This window comes from Mus pahari, chromosome 15, assembly GCF_900095145.1.
Source record: "Mus pahari chromosome 15, PAHARI_EIJ_v1.1, whole genome shotgun sequence".
NCBI lineage: Eukaryota > Metazoa > Chordata > Mammalia > Rodentia > Muridae > Mus > Mus pahari.
Genome location: NC_034604.1, coordinates 47,511,396 through 47,527,757, shown reverse-complemented (window position 1 = coordinate 47,527,757; position 16,362 = coordinate 47,511,396). Strand labels below are relative to the sequence as shown.

The following is a 16,362-nucleotide window of genomic DNA, read 5'->3' as shown; positions in this document are numbered from 1 at the left end:
ACACACACACACACACACACGACAGCTCACAGCCAACTCTATCTCCAGTTCCGGGAGACCAGTGCTCTCTTCTGGTCTCCTGGGCTCGTGCACATATAGATATGCCCAATCTCTCTCTCTCTCTCTCTCTCTCTCTCTCTCTCTCTCTCACACACACTAAAAAAACAAACCATTTATTCAGCAATCAATTATTCAACCAACCCATTAGGGAAGAAGCAACCTGGTAAACTGTAATATTGATCACTATAAAGTCTTTTCTTGTACCTGCTTGCATATTTATATAAAACTATCAAGGGTAGAAAGTTTTTCCTAATTTATAAAATCGTCGGTGTATATAAGAAGAGCCCATATTGGGCAAGAAGGACATAAAGTCCCAGCCCAGCCCAGTCCGTTAGCAAATGTACTTGGGAAGGGGGACACAGTTTCAGAGCCCGTGACAGCTCAGCCCTCCATGTCTAACTAAAACAGCAGCACGGATACCTCAGGTTCCGTGTGAGGCTGTAATCACAGGGGCCCAGCTGACCTCCAGAGGAAGAAGGGTTATTTGCCCTGACCTTTTCAAGAGACGGACTGCCACAGGGTGACTTTGGGCTTCTCTGACAGGCAGAGATGAGCTGGAGTAGGTAAGCAGGCTAGGCCCTGTGGCCTTGGGAGCACGGCTTGAAGGCAGCAGTCCTTGGTCAGGCCACGGGCCAGGTCAGCGCAGGGATGGTGTCTGTTAATTTGTGCTACTGGCAGCTACTCCTGGAGTTCAGACTGGTCCTGAGGCTGAGTGGGGTTCTCCCTGGAGTTAGGCAGGCGGTGGGAGAAAGAAGGACACTATCGACTTCATCAAAAGACTTATGTCTTAAGACCAAGAAGCAAGACCCGGGCACAGCCGACGTTTCTGCCTCCCTCTCCGCCTCGCTCCCACTGCCAAAGGAGAAGGAAAGGCCCCGTCTCTGGGCCTTCAGGTCGCTGAGTGACAGCAAAGTGAATCCGAGACACGCGGCAGAAAGCTAGAGCCCTCAGCCCTCAACCACATTTTGAAGCCCTGTTTCTGAGAATAGAAAGCTCTAAGCTCCTCTCGTGCCAGATGATTTTTATCCACATATTTACACACGAAGTACAAACAACTTAAAATGTTTACGCTGAGGAGTAATGGAAGTCGTGTGTCAAATGCAATGGAGGGGGAGGGATGGTGGTAGGGGATAAAGCTCTCTTTAGAACTGAGAAGCCTGAAGATATACAATATCTGTGGAAGATCTGGCCTACAAATGAAAGCGTGTTGTTTACCTATCCCTTCTAATTACAGAGAGCATGCATTCTACCCGCTGCATACAACTTCTTAGTCTCTTTCTCTGGGTCTCTGGTTTGATGTTTGCTCTGAAGTGTTGCCTGAAGCTATGGAATCCTGTTAGCTCTGTGTACAGAATCTCAGAGAAGGCCACACGCATCCCTGGGATTTGAGATTCCAGTTTCCTTTAGGCTCTCACTCCCAGAAAGACACAGTGAAGAATCCTTCCACCGAGCCCCATAGACGAAGGGCGAAACCCACAAGCAGGCACCCTCCTCGGGACTCCTGCGGCTTCTGCCCCGTCCTCTTTGAACAGGATAAAGAGGAGGACACGGGAGAAGGTGGGGAACTGACATTGGGAATCTTCCTTCTGCTGAGGTGCCCTTCACTCTACCACTGGGTATCAGCCACCAGAGACTGGCACAGGCCCAGTCATCCAGCAGAGCTCTGGATGGAGACAGGCACACAGGCTTCATAGCACCATGCAAGATCCACCCTGGGGTTAGTGGTGCTTGAAGGGGCCCCAAGGACAACGAAGAAAGAACATGGCCGTGCTGCTGGTTCCCCTCGTAATAATCTTAGAAGGATCAGTCCTCCTACCTCTCACATGAAGTCTGGCCCTTTTGTGCTGTTTTAGGTATTCAGGTAGGGTCTCCAGGTGCAGGCCTGGCTGGCCTTGAACTTCCGATTCTCCTGCCCAAGCCTCCAGAGCGCTGGGATGCCCCAGCAGAGTTGGACCCTTCGTTCTGAGGCAGGATTCCTTTCCTCACCCAGCTATGCTCACTCCACAGATCGCTTCTCGTGTGGGGCTAAATGTAGAGCACGTCTGACCATTTAGGTCTGTCTGCCTCTGCACCGGCCCCGCCCCTCTACGCACTTAATGAGGGTGTCATGGAATGGTCCCCTGAGACTTCAGGGTTTTGTAATGCCCAGAGAAGTGCACAGTGTCTTACCCTTTCCTTTGTCTTCTGTGTTTCCTGTGAGAGGAGACTTCCATCTCATCTCAGGTCTGCCTATCCTGAGAGGTGACAGTAAAGGACTCTCTGAGGCATTCCGTCTGGATTGGACACTCTCTCAGGAGCACTTTCTAAAGAGCTTTGGTGGGGTTTTAGACGTGTGTGTTAGCCTGCACCACTGAAAAGCCATTTTCTCCCATGACTCCAACTAGTGCCCAAACATCTAGAACCCAGGGGCTGAGAAAACAAAATTATTTTATCTAAAACAGAGAATGTGTACAGCTGAATTTAAAAAACAGATTGCTTCAAAAGCATTCTTCCAATGATACCAAATCTGCACTCGCCCAATGCAAAAAGAACTTTAAACAGAATCCAAGAAAAGCTAAATGAACCAACCGATTGCCGTATTTGTAACACTTGAATAGCCTGTGTGTCCGAATCTCCTGTTGGTCAGTGTCTGACGTCACACTCGTGTACTCAGAGCTAACAGGGTGAGATGCGCTGATTTAGGATCCGTTACACCGAGACTCAAAACATCCCTTACCTGTAAATAAGTTTCCAGGCCTTGCCGCCGTTGTTCCAAGACTTTGGGGACCCAGTTCCTGACGTGTTTAGAAGGGATTTCTGGAGTCTTTATACATTTCTTAAGCTTCAAAGAAAGAAGGGAAAACACGTTTGTCAATTGTAAGGAGATCATCTGGCGGAAAGAAAAATAAGAAAAGCAAACCACAGGCAAACCATGCTGAAAAGTTTTCAAACTTTTTTTCACTTAGGTATCCTGATTTCTTAGGCTTTGAGACAAACGGGTTTTGTGTTTGGAAGTTATTATGATGTATATTTCAAATTTAAATGATTTCTTTTCAGAAAAAATTAAAAGTCTAGAACTTGAGTTGAAACAAAAGCAAAAGAAGATAGTTTCAACCATCATTTTATTTCATAGCAAAATTGACACATATTTTAAATTTTGTTTTCTAACTAGATTAAGAACCACTCAGAGAGGTTCTTGAAATTTCTGAAATAAAGTGAAATTTAAAACACAGTCTAATCTTTCCAACAATCCAGAAGAGCATCTGAAAACTCTACCATACAAACTGAAGGGCACTTCTGAGTTAGGACTTCTAGGCAATTTTAAGGAGCAGCATTAAAAAAAAAAAAAAAAAAAAAAGAGTTTCAGGGCTGGAGAGATGTCTCCATCATTAAGAGCACTAGCTGCTCTTCCAGAGGACCAGGGTTCCATTCCCAGCAACCATATGGTAGTACACAACCATCTGGAACTCCAATTCCAGGGATCTAGGGCAGACACTCAGGTTTGGACCTCCTCCAGCAGCTGTTCTGATAAACTGCCTGTCGTTTAGTGAACATTGTCATAATGTCAGATTTGATCTCAGTGGCTGGTTTAGAGAGAGTTCTCTAGAGGAACAGAACTGACAGAACGAATATGGCTGTGGTCCGGCTAATCCAACAACCGCTGCCCATCAACAGAAAGTCCAAGAATCCATCCGTTGTTCAGCTCATGGGCTGGATGTCTCAGCTGGTCTCCAGTATGAACTGGGATCCCAAAGAAGTAGGTTCTAATGTCAGGGAAGGAATGAACCTGCCATCAAGAGTGAGGGCAAGCAGGCAAAGAGCAAGCTGTCCCTTCTTCTATGTCCTTTATAGGCTGCCATCAAAAAGGTGTGGCCCAGATTTAAGACTAAACGTTCTACTTCAAAAGATCCAGATCAAAGGTGGGTCTTCCCACCTTCAAATGACTTAATTAAAAAAAAAAAAAAAAAAAAAGAAGTCTTCATAAGTGTACTCAGCCAATTGGGTATTAGTGAATTCCAGATGTATCAAGCTGATCGTGAATAGCCATCACAATGCCCAATCGCTTCGTATTCCCCAAATCAACAGTTCCTGAGTGCTACAGTATTCAACTCCTGGTTTTGGGTGAATGAAGATCACACTTTCCCTACCTGCACCCCCAGCCATGTGTAACTCCATCCTGCTCATAGGGAGGTGAGAAGAAAAGGGATCTCAGAGGCCGAGCGGGAGGGGCAGCTCCTTCCTTTCCTTCTTCTGCTCTTTTTACATCAATGACCAATGCAATGGATGGAGCCAGGGCAAACACCTTTGGCCAGGAGGCACCAGCTGGGTGGTTTTGGGAACAGAAGCCTGATCACCTCCATGCAAGAACAACAGAATCCCATTTGCTACTGTCACCTCTGCCTTGCATCTATAAGAACTGTTAGCTAAATTTAATCCCCTTGGATAGGGGAAAATGTCATTCAGAGTTCACTATGTTAAACCTAAAATTCTTGAGTTCCTAAGTTCCCTTATCATCACCATGGTCATGTGACACAGTTGTTAATTAAAACACAGCGTCTACTGGGTAGAACTTCTGTTTTGCCAGAAGGACAGTAGGGTTTTTTTCTGGCAGAAGTGTGAAGCAATGCCTGGGGTGACAGCAGCTGTAATCAGAAAAATTAAAGTCACAGCCTGACGACAACAGACACTGAGGCTTGCTCCATCCCTTGGGCTGATGGCCGCTAGCTTTCCTAAGGACAACACTAAATTTCTTATTTGCTCAAGAAAGCTAGCCAAGGTTCTATGTATGCATCCTTAGACACCCCTATGTATACCTTAGACACCCCTAATAGAAAGGGATCAACAGCTGAGGTTGGAGAGTTTAAGCTAGAGATGCCTCTAGGAGTCCATGGGAAGACAATGTGTGAGAAACTATACAGAATTCTGTAAACCCAGGAATCTGAACACTGTGTAGAAAGTGTCTGTAGACATAGAACTGAGTCAAATCATATTAAGAGTCAAGTCCCAACAGAGCAAAGGGGCTGTGGTGGGGAGAAGGCACAAACTGGCCTCCTGGTATTTACAACCTTCACAACACTTTCCATGTGCGAGTGGGCAGGAGCTGTGACTACAGTGGGGTGGTCACTTCCACAGCTACCTCTCTGGAACACTGCTAACTTTGAAAAAGTGGCTAGGACTTCAAGTGACCTCTAGCAGCCAAGAGCCATCTCTGGCTAACAGTTATACAAAGCATCACCCCAAAGATGCAGGCAGAAGTCTGCCTGAGTAAGCCTAGATGCAGGCTTAAGCATGTGAGGAAGAAGCAGAGCTCTGACTCCGGACCCATGGAGACTCTATGTAACAAGTGTTCTTTAAAAGTTATGCATTTGTGTCTGTGGTGATTTATCATGCTGTAATAGAATACGGGGAGGGCCAACTCTGAGGGACAGGTAGGGAGTGAAGATGAGGTAAGAAACTACCACACAGGAGTGTTTCCAAAGGGGAAAAGTGGAAGAAAGCTTTACAACCCGACTTTGATCCCCACAAGAGCTCCACCATCAGTCTCCTCCCCTTTTCTTTTCTTTGCATCTTGATGTAAGGCCACTGAAAATATTGTCCCTTTTGTTCACATGAGGCTACTGAGAGAGATGATCATCGCAGAGACTGCATCAGTGGCACATGTGGAGGTGAGCAGGAATTTAGACGAGAGACAAACCCAAGACAGTATGATTGCAGTAGGGATCAGATGCTTGCGAGGTAAGTATTCCTCGTCCACTTCATCTGATGATTAACTGTCCTGCTACACAGCATCCAGGCCAAAGGGCCTTTCTGATGTGTGTGGATAATCACTCATGCACACACACACACACACACACACACACACACACACACATCCAGTGTGTGATCACTCCTTTTCCCTTTTCCTAGTTAGAACTCGCTGAGAACTTACTCCAGACCATAAAGACCCACTAGCATATGATGTGGATAGAAAAACTTACAATTTTCTACAGAGAGGACCAGAAATGCTTTTAGCAAGGATAAATTTTTTTTTTTTTGAAAAATAGAAACGAAATCATTTAAAGAAATAGAAGCATTGGGAAGGCAAAAGATAACCTTCTCATATACACACAGTCACCCCGGTTTTCTCGGGGTTCCTTCATGGCCGGCGCATGGGTGCTGTTTTCTCTGTTTGATCCCATATAGCAGTTTTTGGTTCAGCTGAAATGTGTACTTCATTAAATGGAATAGAAGAGAATGTAATATTTGACTCAATCTCAAAGGAGGCAATAACAAAAGATGAAGATAGTTAATCTGAACACGAACCAGCCCCATATTTCACTGGAAACGTTGTGAATAAAGGGGTGGGCTGGAACTGACAGAAAACAGCTGGGGAGGGAGGCATCAAGGGTAAAATATGCTCCAAGTCTGCAGTAAGAGTAAGGGTTTCTTGTCAGCCATGAGATCTGGGGCCTAGGGGAGCCCAGCTCTTTGCAAGCACAGCTGTGTAAAGAGACGAATGACTTGGCTAGGGTAGGAATGACTGTGGCATGGCCTGGGCCCTTCACATGCCTAAAGATTTACCTTTCACAAGAGCCTGTGCCCAAGCTGCAGGGGACAAAGAACAGGATGGAGTCCTGTTCGGTTTGGGTGGGGAATTTGTCATCCCCTTACGTCATTCTAACGCAGTAGAAGCTACAGAGGAAATGGGATTAGAGGGACCTGGGGTCAAATTCCAATAACATAAACCCCCAAACCAAAACACATATGGTGCTCTCCAATATCCCATAGATCAGATAATTAACCTTGTAAAAGATTCAAAGGATAAGACCTGGTGCATATGTTGGGGCTCCAAGTAGGGGAGACATAGCAATATACACCTAGAACTGTAGCATGTGGGAGACCATGAGCTTTCCAACACCCTAGATTATACAACACTGCAAGCTCAAAGCCAGCTGGAGATATAGGATATAGCTTTGCATTAGAATATAACTTAACTTGTTTAGGCAGAAATGTCTAACATAAACAGAACAGGAGTTTCCATAAAGAGTAGAAAACAGGCAGCTGGCATTGAAGAACTTGAATGTCCGGTTTTGTTTTTAACAAATCAGCTGGCAAATGGACGGGCATTCAGGGAAGTGTGGAGCTGCACAGGACATGCTTGGGTGTGGCTACCATGAACCTTCCTTAGGAGAACAATAGAGAAAGGATTGGCCAGTAGATGGCTGGAAGTAAACACAAGGATGATGCCTTCGAAGACGTCTGAGAATCTCTAGTTCGCAGAGGCTGTGAGCGGCATTCCTGCACAACAGAAAGGGGCTTTACAGAGAGGGTTTTAATTAAGGATCTTGATATGGGACTGCTATCCTGGACTATTATTGGGATACGCCCAATGTTAACCTCAAAGGGGAAAGAGAGCTGTTAAGGCCTGTGATGGTTTGAATATGCTTAGCCCAAGCAATGGCACTATTTGGAGGTGTGGCCTTGTTGGAGGAAGTGTGTCACTGTGGGCTTGGCTTTAAGACCCTCCTCCTAACCATGTGGGAGCCTGTCTTCTCCTAGCTGCCTTCACAATATATACAACTCTCAGCTCCTCCTGCACCATGCCTGCCTGGATGCTGCCATGCTCCTGCCTTGACGATAATGGACTGAACCTTTGAACTTATAAGCCAATCCAACGAAATGCTGTCCTTTTAAGACCTGCCTTGGTCCTGGTGTGTGTTCACAGCAGTAAAACCCTAACTAAGAGAAGGTCAGAGAGAAGGACATGGCGGTAGATGTCATGAGGGAGGAAGCAGCAGCAAAGGAGGTGACTGCCACCTTGGAAGATGGCAGGTGGCCGTGAGGAATGTGGGAAGCTGTTGGGAGGTACCAAGGGCAGAAAATGGGCTCTCCTACGGGAATGCAGCCCTGTCCACAACTGAAGACAATTCAAGCCCACATCAGAGAGAGCGGGAGAAAGGCCTTGAAATGCAGGCAAAGGCAAACTGAAGACAGAAGATGAAAAGCGGGGGCCGCAACGTGAAGTAACACTGCTCTGGGCTGGCAGGGGCGCACAAGCGAACACTAAGTGGGATGCATTGCCAGAACCTAACAGAACAAGTTGACAGCACTTAGCAGCATTCTGGAAAATTCAGGTAAGAGAAAGGTCAGAGGGACTTTCAAGATTCAGAACCTCGAGCTAAGACTTGTAGCTGTGTGTGTGTGTGTGTGTGTGTGTGTGTGTGTGTGTGTGTGTAGGGCTGTATCTGAGTGGCATCCTTATAACTATAATTCACAGAAGGAACTATAAACTACATCAAGCATCCTCTGGGGAATGAGATGCAGACTACCAGGCTCCATCACACACAGCCCGATTCAGTGTGAGTGGTATGAGGTATCTTCACTTAGGTCTCTAAAACTAAAAGAAAACAGAATCAAATACTCAACACAGCTCCAGAAGAAATGGCAAAGCTCAACGGGTGGCCAGGTGTGAGGGTGGACGCCTGTGATCCCAGCTTGGATCCCATTCTTGAAAGTAGGAGGCAGGAGGATTGTGAGTCTGGAGTCAGAATGAGCTACAGAGTGAGAGCATCTCAAAATGAGCCGATAAAGAGCAGGAGATGTAGCTCAGCGGTAGGGTGCTGACTTAGCATGTAAGAAGTGTTGGGGCTTCCTTAGCACAAGACAGACAGACACAGGGACAGAGAGAACCTGAAGGGATAAAAATCCAAAAAAAACCAAAAAAACAAAAATTTGATACTTTAGAAAAAGTAAGAACAGAAAAAAATGTATTATTATATATACATCCAAACTAAAAGATAGATTTCAGGGGACTGGAGAGATGGCTCAGTAACTAAGAGTCTGTGTTGCGGTTCCTCAGAAAATTGGACATAGTACTACCGAAGGACCCAGCAATACCTCTTCTGGGCATATACCCAGAAGATCTTCCAACTGGTAATAAGGACACATGCTCCACTATGTTCATAGCAGCCTTATTTATAATAGCCAGAAGCTGGAAAGAACCCAGATGTCCCTCAATAGAGGAATGGATACAGAAANTGTGGTACATTTACACAATGGAGTACTACTCAGCTATTAAAAACAATGAATTTATGAAATTCTTGGGCAAATGGATGTATCTGGAGGATATCATCCTTAGTGAGGTAACCCAATCACAAAAGAAGTCACTAGATATGCACTCACTGATACGCGGATATTAGCCCAGAAACTTAGAATACCCAAGATACATTTTGCAAAACACAAGAAAACCAAGAAGGAAGACCATCGTGTGGATACTTCATTCCTCCTTAGAATAAGGAACAAAATACCCATGAAAGGATATAGGTACAGAGACAAAATCTAGAGCTAAGATGAAAGGATGGACTATCCAGAGACTACCCCATCCGGGAATCCTTCCCATCATCAGCCACCAAACCCAGATACTAATGCACATGCCAGCAAGATTCTGCTGAAGGGACCCTGATATAGCGGCCTCTTGTGAGGCTATGCCAGAGCCTGGCAAACACAGAAGTGGATGCTCACAGTCAGCTATTGGATGGAACACAGGGTCCCCAATGGAGGAGCTAGAGAAAGTACCCAAGGAGCTGAAGGGGGCTGCAACCCTGTAGGTGGAACAACAATATGAACTAACCAGTACCCCCTGAGCTTGTGTCTCTAGCTGTATATGTAGCAGAAGATGACCTAATCGGCCATCACTGGCAAGAGAGGCCCCTTGGTCTTGTAAACTTTATATGACCCAGCACAGGGGAAGGCCAGGGCCAAGTAGTGGGAGTGGGTGGGTAGAGGAGCAGGGGTGGGGGGTATAGGGAACTTTCGGGATAGCATTTGGAATGTAAATAAAGAAAAAAAAAGTCTGTGCTGCTTCTTCTCCAGAGGAAACCAAGTTCTCCCGGCCCAGGTCAGATGGCTCGTATCTACCTGTCACTCCAGCTCCAGGGATCAGATGTCACCTGTGGCTTCCACAGGCGCCCATACACATGTGACATGCACTCAGGTATACATACAAGCCCAGAAGTAATTATCGTAACTAAAATCGAAGGGTTTTGGTGAGAAAGAAAAACTTTCAGCAAATGGGCAGTATTTCATAATAGGCCGTGCAAACTAGTGAGCAGATGCTGAGGGTCCAGTAAATGAGAAAACACAGAAATAAAATAACAAAAGAAAAACGAGAAAAGAAAGAAAAAAGATGTGCACCTCAATAAACTCAAAAATCATTCCTTGGTGCAAGGAAAGATGTATGTTCCCTAAGTAGACAACTTTCAGAGGGATAATGTCCACTAAAGTAGATAACTTTCAGTGGATAAGATGCCATGCGCCTTATACAGCTCCACTTGCTTTGGTAACATATGCCAGGGGATTAAAACAAAAACAAAAACAAAAACAAAACATATCCTTTGACAGAGATGTGTTCTTTTTGGCAATATAGCGTACTATGCAGGATTTGTTTTTTAAAATCCTGAATAAGAGAACAGAGATTACATTAGAAAGCTATAAGCCCAGCTGAGGTGTGCAGGCAATCAATGGTGGGTCCCTCTTCTTGGCCTTGCTCAAACTTGCCAGAGGATTTAGCTTTATCTCCAGAGTGAGGGGTGTCTCATGCCTATGATTCCAGAGCTTGGTAGGCAGAGGCAAGAAGATAACAGTAAGTTCAAAGCTAGCCTGGGCTATCTAGTGCATTTGAGAAGAAAATAATGAATATACAGAAAAAAAAAATGTAACTAGGGATGGATCTTGGTGGTAGAGTGCTTCCAGCAGGCAAAGGCCCAGGCTGGGTACCAACAACCCCTTCCTTCCCACCAAAATGAGAAAAGCAGAGAAAACTAATTCTGACTTGCACAAAGAGAAAAAGAAATTCTGAGAAAGGTTTTAAAATACACCCCCTAACACTACCTAGACAAACTCAAATAGCTTCTCCCTCAGAATTAGCAAGAACAATAGACAAGGAGGCACATGTGTGTCTGTAGGCCATGACAACGACAAATGCGGAGTGACGAATCCATCGTGGTGAAGGTGCAAAGTGCTTAGGGACAGCCCATGTGCTCCACTGTAGTCAGCGTCTGTGCACTGCCCCAGCACTTCATCCAGAGAGCAGAATACAAAATAACAGAAAAATCAAGACAGGTGTGGAGCCAGCATCATAAACGGTGATGATAATCAAACTTTTCAAGAAAATTCAATGGCAGAAGATGATGTAAGTGCAGTCAGAGGGGAAGCATTTTAGTAAACACAGTCATAAGGGAACCTAGGGGAGGATCAGGCTGCTGGGTGGGGAGCAGGGCGGGTGGGGAGCAGGGCGGGTGGGGAGCAGGGCGGGTGGGGAGCAGGGCGGGTGGGGAGCAGGGCGGGTGGGGAGCAGGGCGGGGAGGCTTGCACGAGGTGGATTCTTAGCTGCTACGATGTTTCTGAGCTCTGAGCGGTTTTACTGTTAAGATTACAGACCGACGTGAACTTTTCTGTCCCCCTGCTACTTGTCTTTGCCTGCCCAGCCCACCAATTCTAACCCAGCAGTGGCTGTCCCTTCTCTGCAGTGCATAAAGTCAGACAGCACACTCCAACAGCCTGCCCACCCCCGAAGTCCCTGTAAGGGCGTCTCCAAACCTACGACAGAGATTTGAGAATTACTCCTCTATTTACTCGAACAAACCTCATTAGGAAAAACTGGATACCGTAACTAACGGAACCGAACAAGTTGAAAGAACAAGTCCTAGAAAGTACAGGAATTTTTATTTTATTTTATTTTATTTTATATTTTATTTTATATTTTATTTTATTTGGCAATGCTTGATTGCAGTGGAGAAGGAGAAGGAACGGTCCTAGAGCAGAAAGTGAGCGAGCCGGCCTGCGCTCGGGCAGGGCTAACCCATGGACAGGGCCAGCCTAATTGGCAGGCACCCTGCTGTCTCTTCTGGAGCTGATGCTCTGGTATCTGGAGAGCTCCACTGGGCTGTGTCAGCCATGGAGTCCTTCATGTTGACCTAGTACTTTAGGAAGGGTCTTGCACCTGACAAGCCGCCCAGGCCTGACTGACTGGGAGGAGCTTCATGGGGGTGGAGAGAAACCTGGTCTCTCTACCTTCCACAGGGCTCACCTGATACCCAGCAGAAAACAAAGACAGAGTCCCAGGAGAAAGAGAGGGACCCGCATTGTATGTGTGTTTCTTTCTTGAGGTTCCCCCGAGCAGGTGCTTTTTAAAACAGTCTCTTGGTGACACCTGAGAGAAATCTGCAGGCACTTGCATGGATTCTCCGGGAGCAAACCTGAACTTGATGACGTTCTAATTGGAGAATTAAATTGATTTAATTAAACTGTTTGCTGCTCTAACAGAAAAGCTTGGAGCATCTCTAAAAAGAAGGGAAGAAGTGGGTCTGAAGGTGCCCAGCACCCAGAAGGAGGGGCAGAGGGGTATCTGTGAGTTCTAAGTCAGCCAGAGATGCAGAATGAGACACCCCACCCCAACCCCGCCCCATCTAAAAATTAAACAAACAAAACAGGGAAACAGGCTTGCTAATCTTTCAGTAATATCCTGTTAAGGTTTAGACTTAATTCTCTATCCTCTGGTTAAAATGAGCAAACTTATAAAAAACATGCCTAAAAGCGCTTGAATCTAGATTTAACACATTATATTTTAATGATATGTCCCAGAAGAAAAACCATAAAATTAAAACTCTCCTAACTTAATATATTTCTAGCTTCCTGCCCAACTATCTAATTAGAGCTGCATTCTGTGCATGAATGTACTTCATACATGTTCATACATGTGTATATACATGCATATAAACACATATGATGCACTCCTAAGCACAGATATGTGAAAGAGGAAAGATGAGCCTGAGCTGACTCATCACCTGTAACTTTCTTCCAGGATGTCTCATAGAACAGAATTTAAAACTATTATGAAAATTTTAGGATGCAAATAATTAATAACCCATAAAAAATTAAGGCTGGGCTGGAGGGTTTTTTTTTAATTATTCATTTTCAATTCGTTAGTGACCATTTCTTCCTGAAAGTCGGTTGCTTCTTCTGCATTTCTGTTTCTTTAATCTATGACTTTGAAATGCACCCCAGAGCTAAGGCATCAATCATTCTGGTACAGTTGATCTTCACACAGCTGTGAGCCGGGACAGCTGTGGGCTGGGACCCTCTTTTCTATGTATTCCATATGAACACACATGTATACAGACACAAAACCTTGTCTAGGTACACAAAATTTAAATTGAATTTAATAAATCTCTTCCTGTATAATGATTTCTTGTGTTTCTTCTCTTTTTGTAAGGAACGTTATAATGCATTTCTTGGACAGAAGAGGGTGTCTTATTTACTGTACACCTTCGATAACGGATGCAATATATTGCAAACACCACACTGCCTCAGATTTGAATATGCGTGCGATTATAACAGGAAAGCCAGTTATTAGAAAAACACGAACACACTGACTGAACAATCTATTTTTAAAAAAATGAATGCCACTATAAAGAAACTATATGCACAGTAGACAGTAATGCTCTGAGGGTCAAAGAACAGTCTTAACGCTATACTACAGGCCACACAGAAAAAAAAAAAAGCATGAAACCAAAGGTTACCTTTTTGTGCAAGGCATGGAATTCGCTGTACCGTTTCTCAACAAAATGTTTTCTTCCGTTCATTAGCACTTCTATTTTAAACACCTAAGGAAAAAAAAAATTAAAGAGATTAATTCTACTAGTTCAAACCCCTCAATTGTCGATGTGGTAAGTTTGTGACTGTGATATATTTCATCCCTTTAATTACAGAAGCCGATTCTCCCCAAACCCAGAAGGCTCAGGAGACCCCAACCCAACAGCACTGATTAATGAGCCCTCGAACCAAATGCTCACCCACTAACTGCAGCATTCTCTAAGACAGTGCCTACAGACAGGGGAACTTCCATGCTCTCAAATGCTAATTCTTTTTTTTTTTTTTAATAATTCAGAGAATATCCTTCCCATGAAATGACTTCATCAAATGACTATGGTAGCACAGATCTGAGGACTCAGCCACACAGCCCCCTGTCTGGGTAGTTTGAGGAAGGCACTGTGTCAACTGAGACAATCATGCAAACAACGGTGCATTTTAGGTTAATTTCTTCCTAACCTGCATATTCATCTCCAGTCTCAGCTGGGCTTATCCTGCAGTTTGCAAAACAGGGCAAAGGCAGGGAGGGCTCGGGTTCCCTGCATGATGTGAGTGACAGCTAGTGCTCCCACCTCCAGAAGGTTGAAAGGCCAGATGCAGAGGTGCTCTGGGCTCACTAATTAGTAGGCACTAACATGACATTTTCTTGATTCTCGGGTCAATGGGTCAGGACTGGGAACAGGGGTGAGGAGGACACAAGGCTCGGGTCCCACTGCGGAGAGCCTGGCAGGGAAGGAATCAGAGAGCTCCTGCTATTCCGGAGTCTCTGTCTCACCCTTGTTTTCCTGAGTGAGAGTCTGAAATACCAAGATGAGAGAATATATTGCCAAGCTTAAGTTCCAGTTTTAGCCAACCCTTTGAAAAAATAAAAATAAAGGACAGACCAGAGTGAAAAAACAAACGAAAAAATACTTTAATCCAAAATATATGTCCTCTTATTTAACACAGGACATAAGTTTCTATGTTTTTATTATGAAAATAGAGCCCAAGAGTGCTGTATTTCTGCTTTATATGTAAACATAACTATTTCAAGTCAGATGCATTATCAAGCACACACACACACACACACACACACACACACACATATATATATTCTTATAATGCAAGACTCAGTTAAAGAAATCCATTTTCTAAAAATTTACCAGAAAAATTTTACCACTTTAATCAATATTTCATATTAACAATTAATTTCTTCAAGAATTCTTCCTCAATACTTCTCTTTAGTGATTTGAGGAAAATGCTTTCTTCTAAAATACATTTATGCTTCAGAGTCTCGGATACACATCCCCTGCTTATTAGAAAAGTATTCTGTTTCCTAATTCACCAAAGAAAATGATCCTGCTTCCAAGAACTTGTCATAAGGAGAACTAGAAAACCTTTTCCAGAGACAGATGCAAGAGTCAGGCAGCTTCAGCTTGGGCCCCTTCTTAGGGCCAGGTCCCTGATTTGATCAAAGCATGTGGCAACAATGAAAGTAGTTTCCATCTGCTGAGCTAATAAAGCTGCTACAGGCCTGGATCCTGGGGCTGTCTCAAAACAGCCGCTTCAATCAGTAAGTTTGTGGAAGAAGAATCCATAGGACAGAGCCTTCGTAAGGCTCAACCTACCAGGTTGCCCTCAGACTGACTCTCTTGAAGGTCATGGGTAAGACATTGGCAGCAAGGAGAAGACTGGCTTCCAGGTAGTTAGTTAGGATTGGGGTCTTAAAGCCCACGTCCACAGTGATACACCTATTCCAACAAGGCCACACCTCCAAAGAGTGCTACTTCCTGAGCCAAGCATATACAAGCCATCACAGACTGCTGATTCATTCATGCTCTGGCGGATTCATGAAATGAATGCCACCCCTTCTCCTGCCCAATGTGGTTCTATCTTCCTGTTCTCCAGTTACTCTTCACAAATACTAAGTTCACAATGGAGGCAGAGGAGCAAAAGGGACACCAATACAAGAGACATGGGTGTATAACAGGTGTTAACTCTATTATATTGCCATTGAAAATTCATAATGTACCCAGTGCTGCTAAGACTTTTTTTCCTTCTACGTTCCAAGCAAACATTTTGGAGAGGAAGTTGGTTAGTGAGGATGGAGCCAATTCAGGATGTTTTCTTATTATTTCCGTTACAGAGAAAACCCTTATCTCATTTTGTGGCTCTGAAATCGTTCCAGTTTGGAAACGACACTAGGCTAGCAGTGACAGCTCAGGACTCAAAGAACAGTGTGTGGAAGGCACCCCTCACAGTCCCTGGCACTCAGCTGTTAATTTATTTAACACACGCACCAAGGAATACAGTGTGCCTGGAAGTTGTCCTAGGCTCTAGGATTCAGTAACAAAAAGACAACAGCCTGGCCTTCAAGGAGCTGAGAGCGTGAGTCATGACTGAGTACAAGTGACATGGTGTCCAGCTAGACAAACTCAGGCAAGTCGGGCATGGAGCTTGACAAGAGAGTTAAACAGTGTGCAGGGAAGGTCTCCCTGAGGACAGAGGCAGGGAAAATTGTACATGAGTTAATATTATTAAGAAACATAAAAATATGCAACCCGCAAGCTAGATAAAACTCAGTTTGATAACCAACTGAAAAACAGCAGGAAATACAACTTATAAGGAGAAGAAAAACCAATAACAGCCAGGTGTGGTGGCACACGCCTTTAATCCCAGCACTTGGGAGGCAGAGGCAGGCGGATTTCTGAGTTC

At 44.7% G+C, this 16,362-nt stretch overlaps 1 protein-coding gene across 2 annotated transcripts in view; it reads right to left on the bottom strand.

The window, feature by feature from the left end:
• Positions 1-16,362, bottom strand: part of Snx24 (sorting nexin 24) — a 148,390-nt gene that overhangs the window by 49,909 nt on the left and 82,119 nt on the right. For both annotated transcript variants that reach the window (XM_021214858.2, XM_029547150.1), the window contains exons 2-3: positions 13,599-13,682; positions 2,777-2,881 (exon numbers count right to left, since the gene is read on the bottom strand). In XM_021214858.2, the coding sequence (XP_021070517.1) occupies positions 2,777-2,881; positions 13,599-13,682 (189 nt within the window). The remainder of the gene's footprint in view (positions 1-2,776; positions 2,882-13,598; positions 13,683-16,362) is intronic.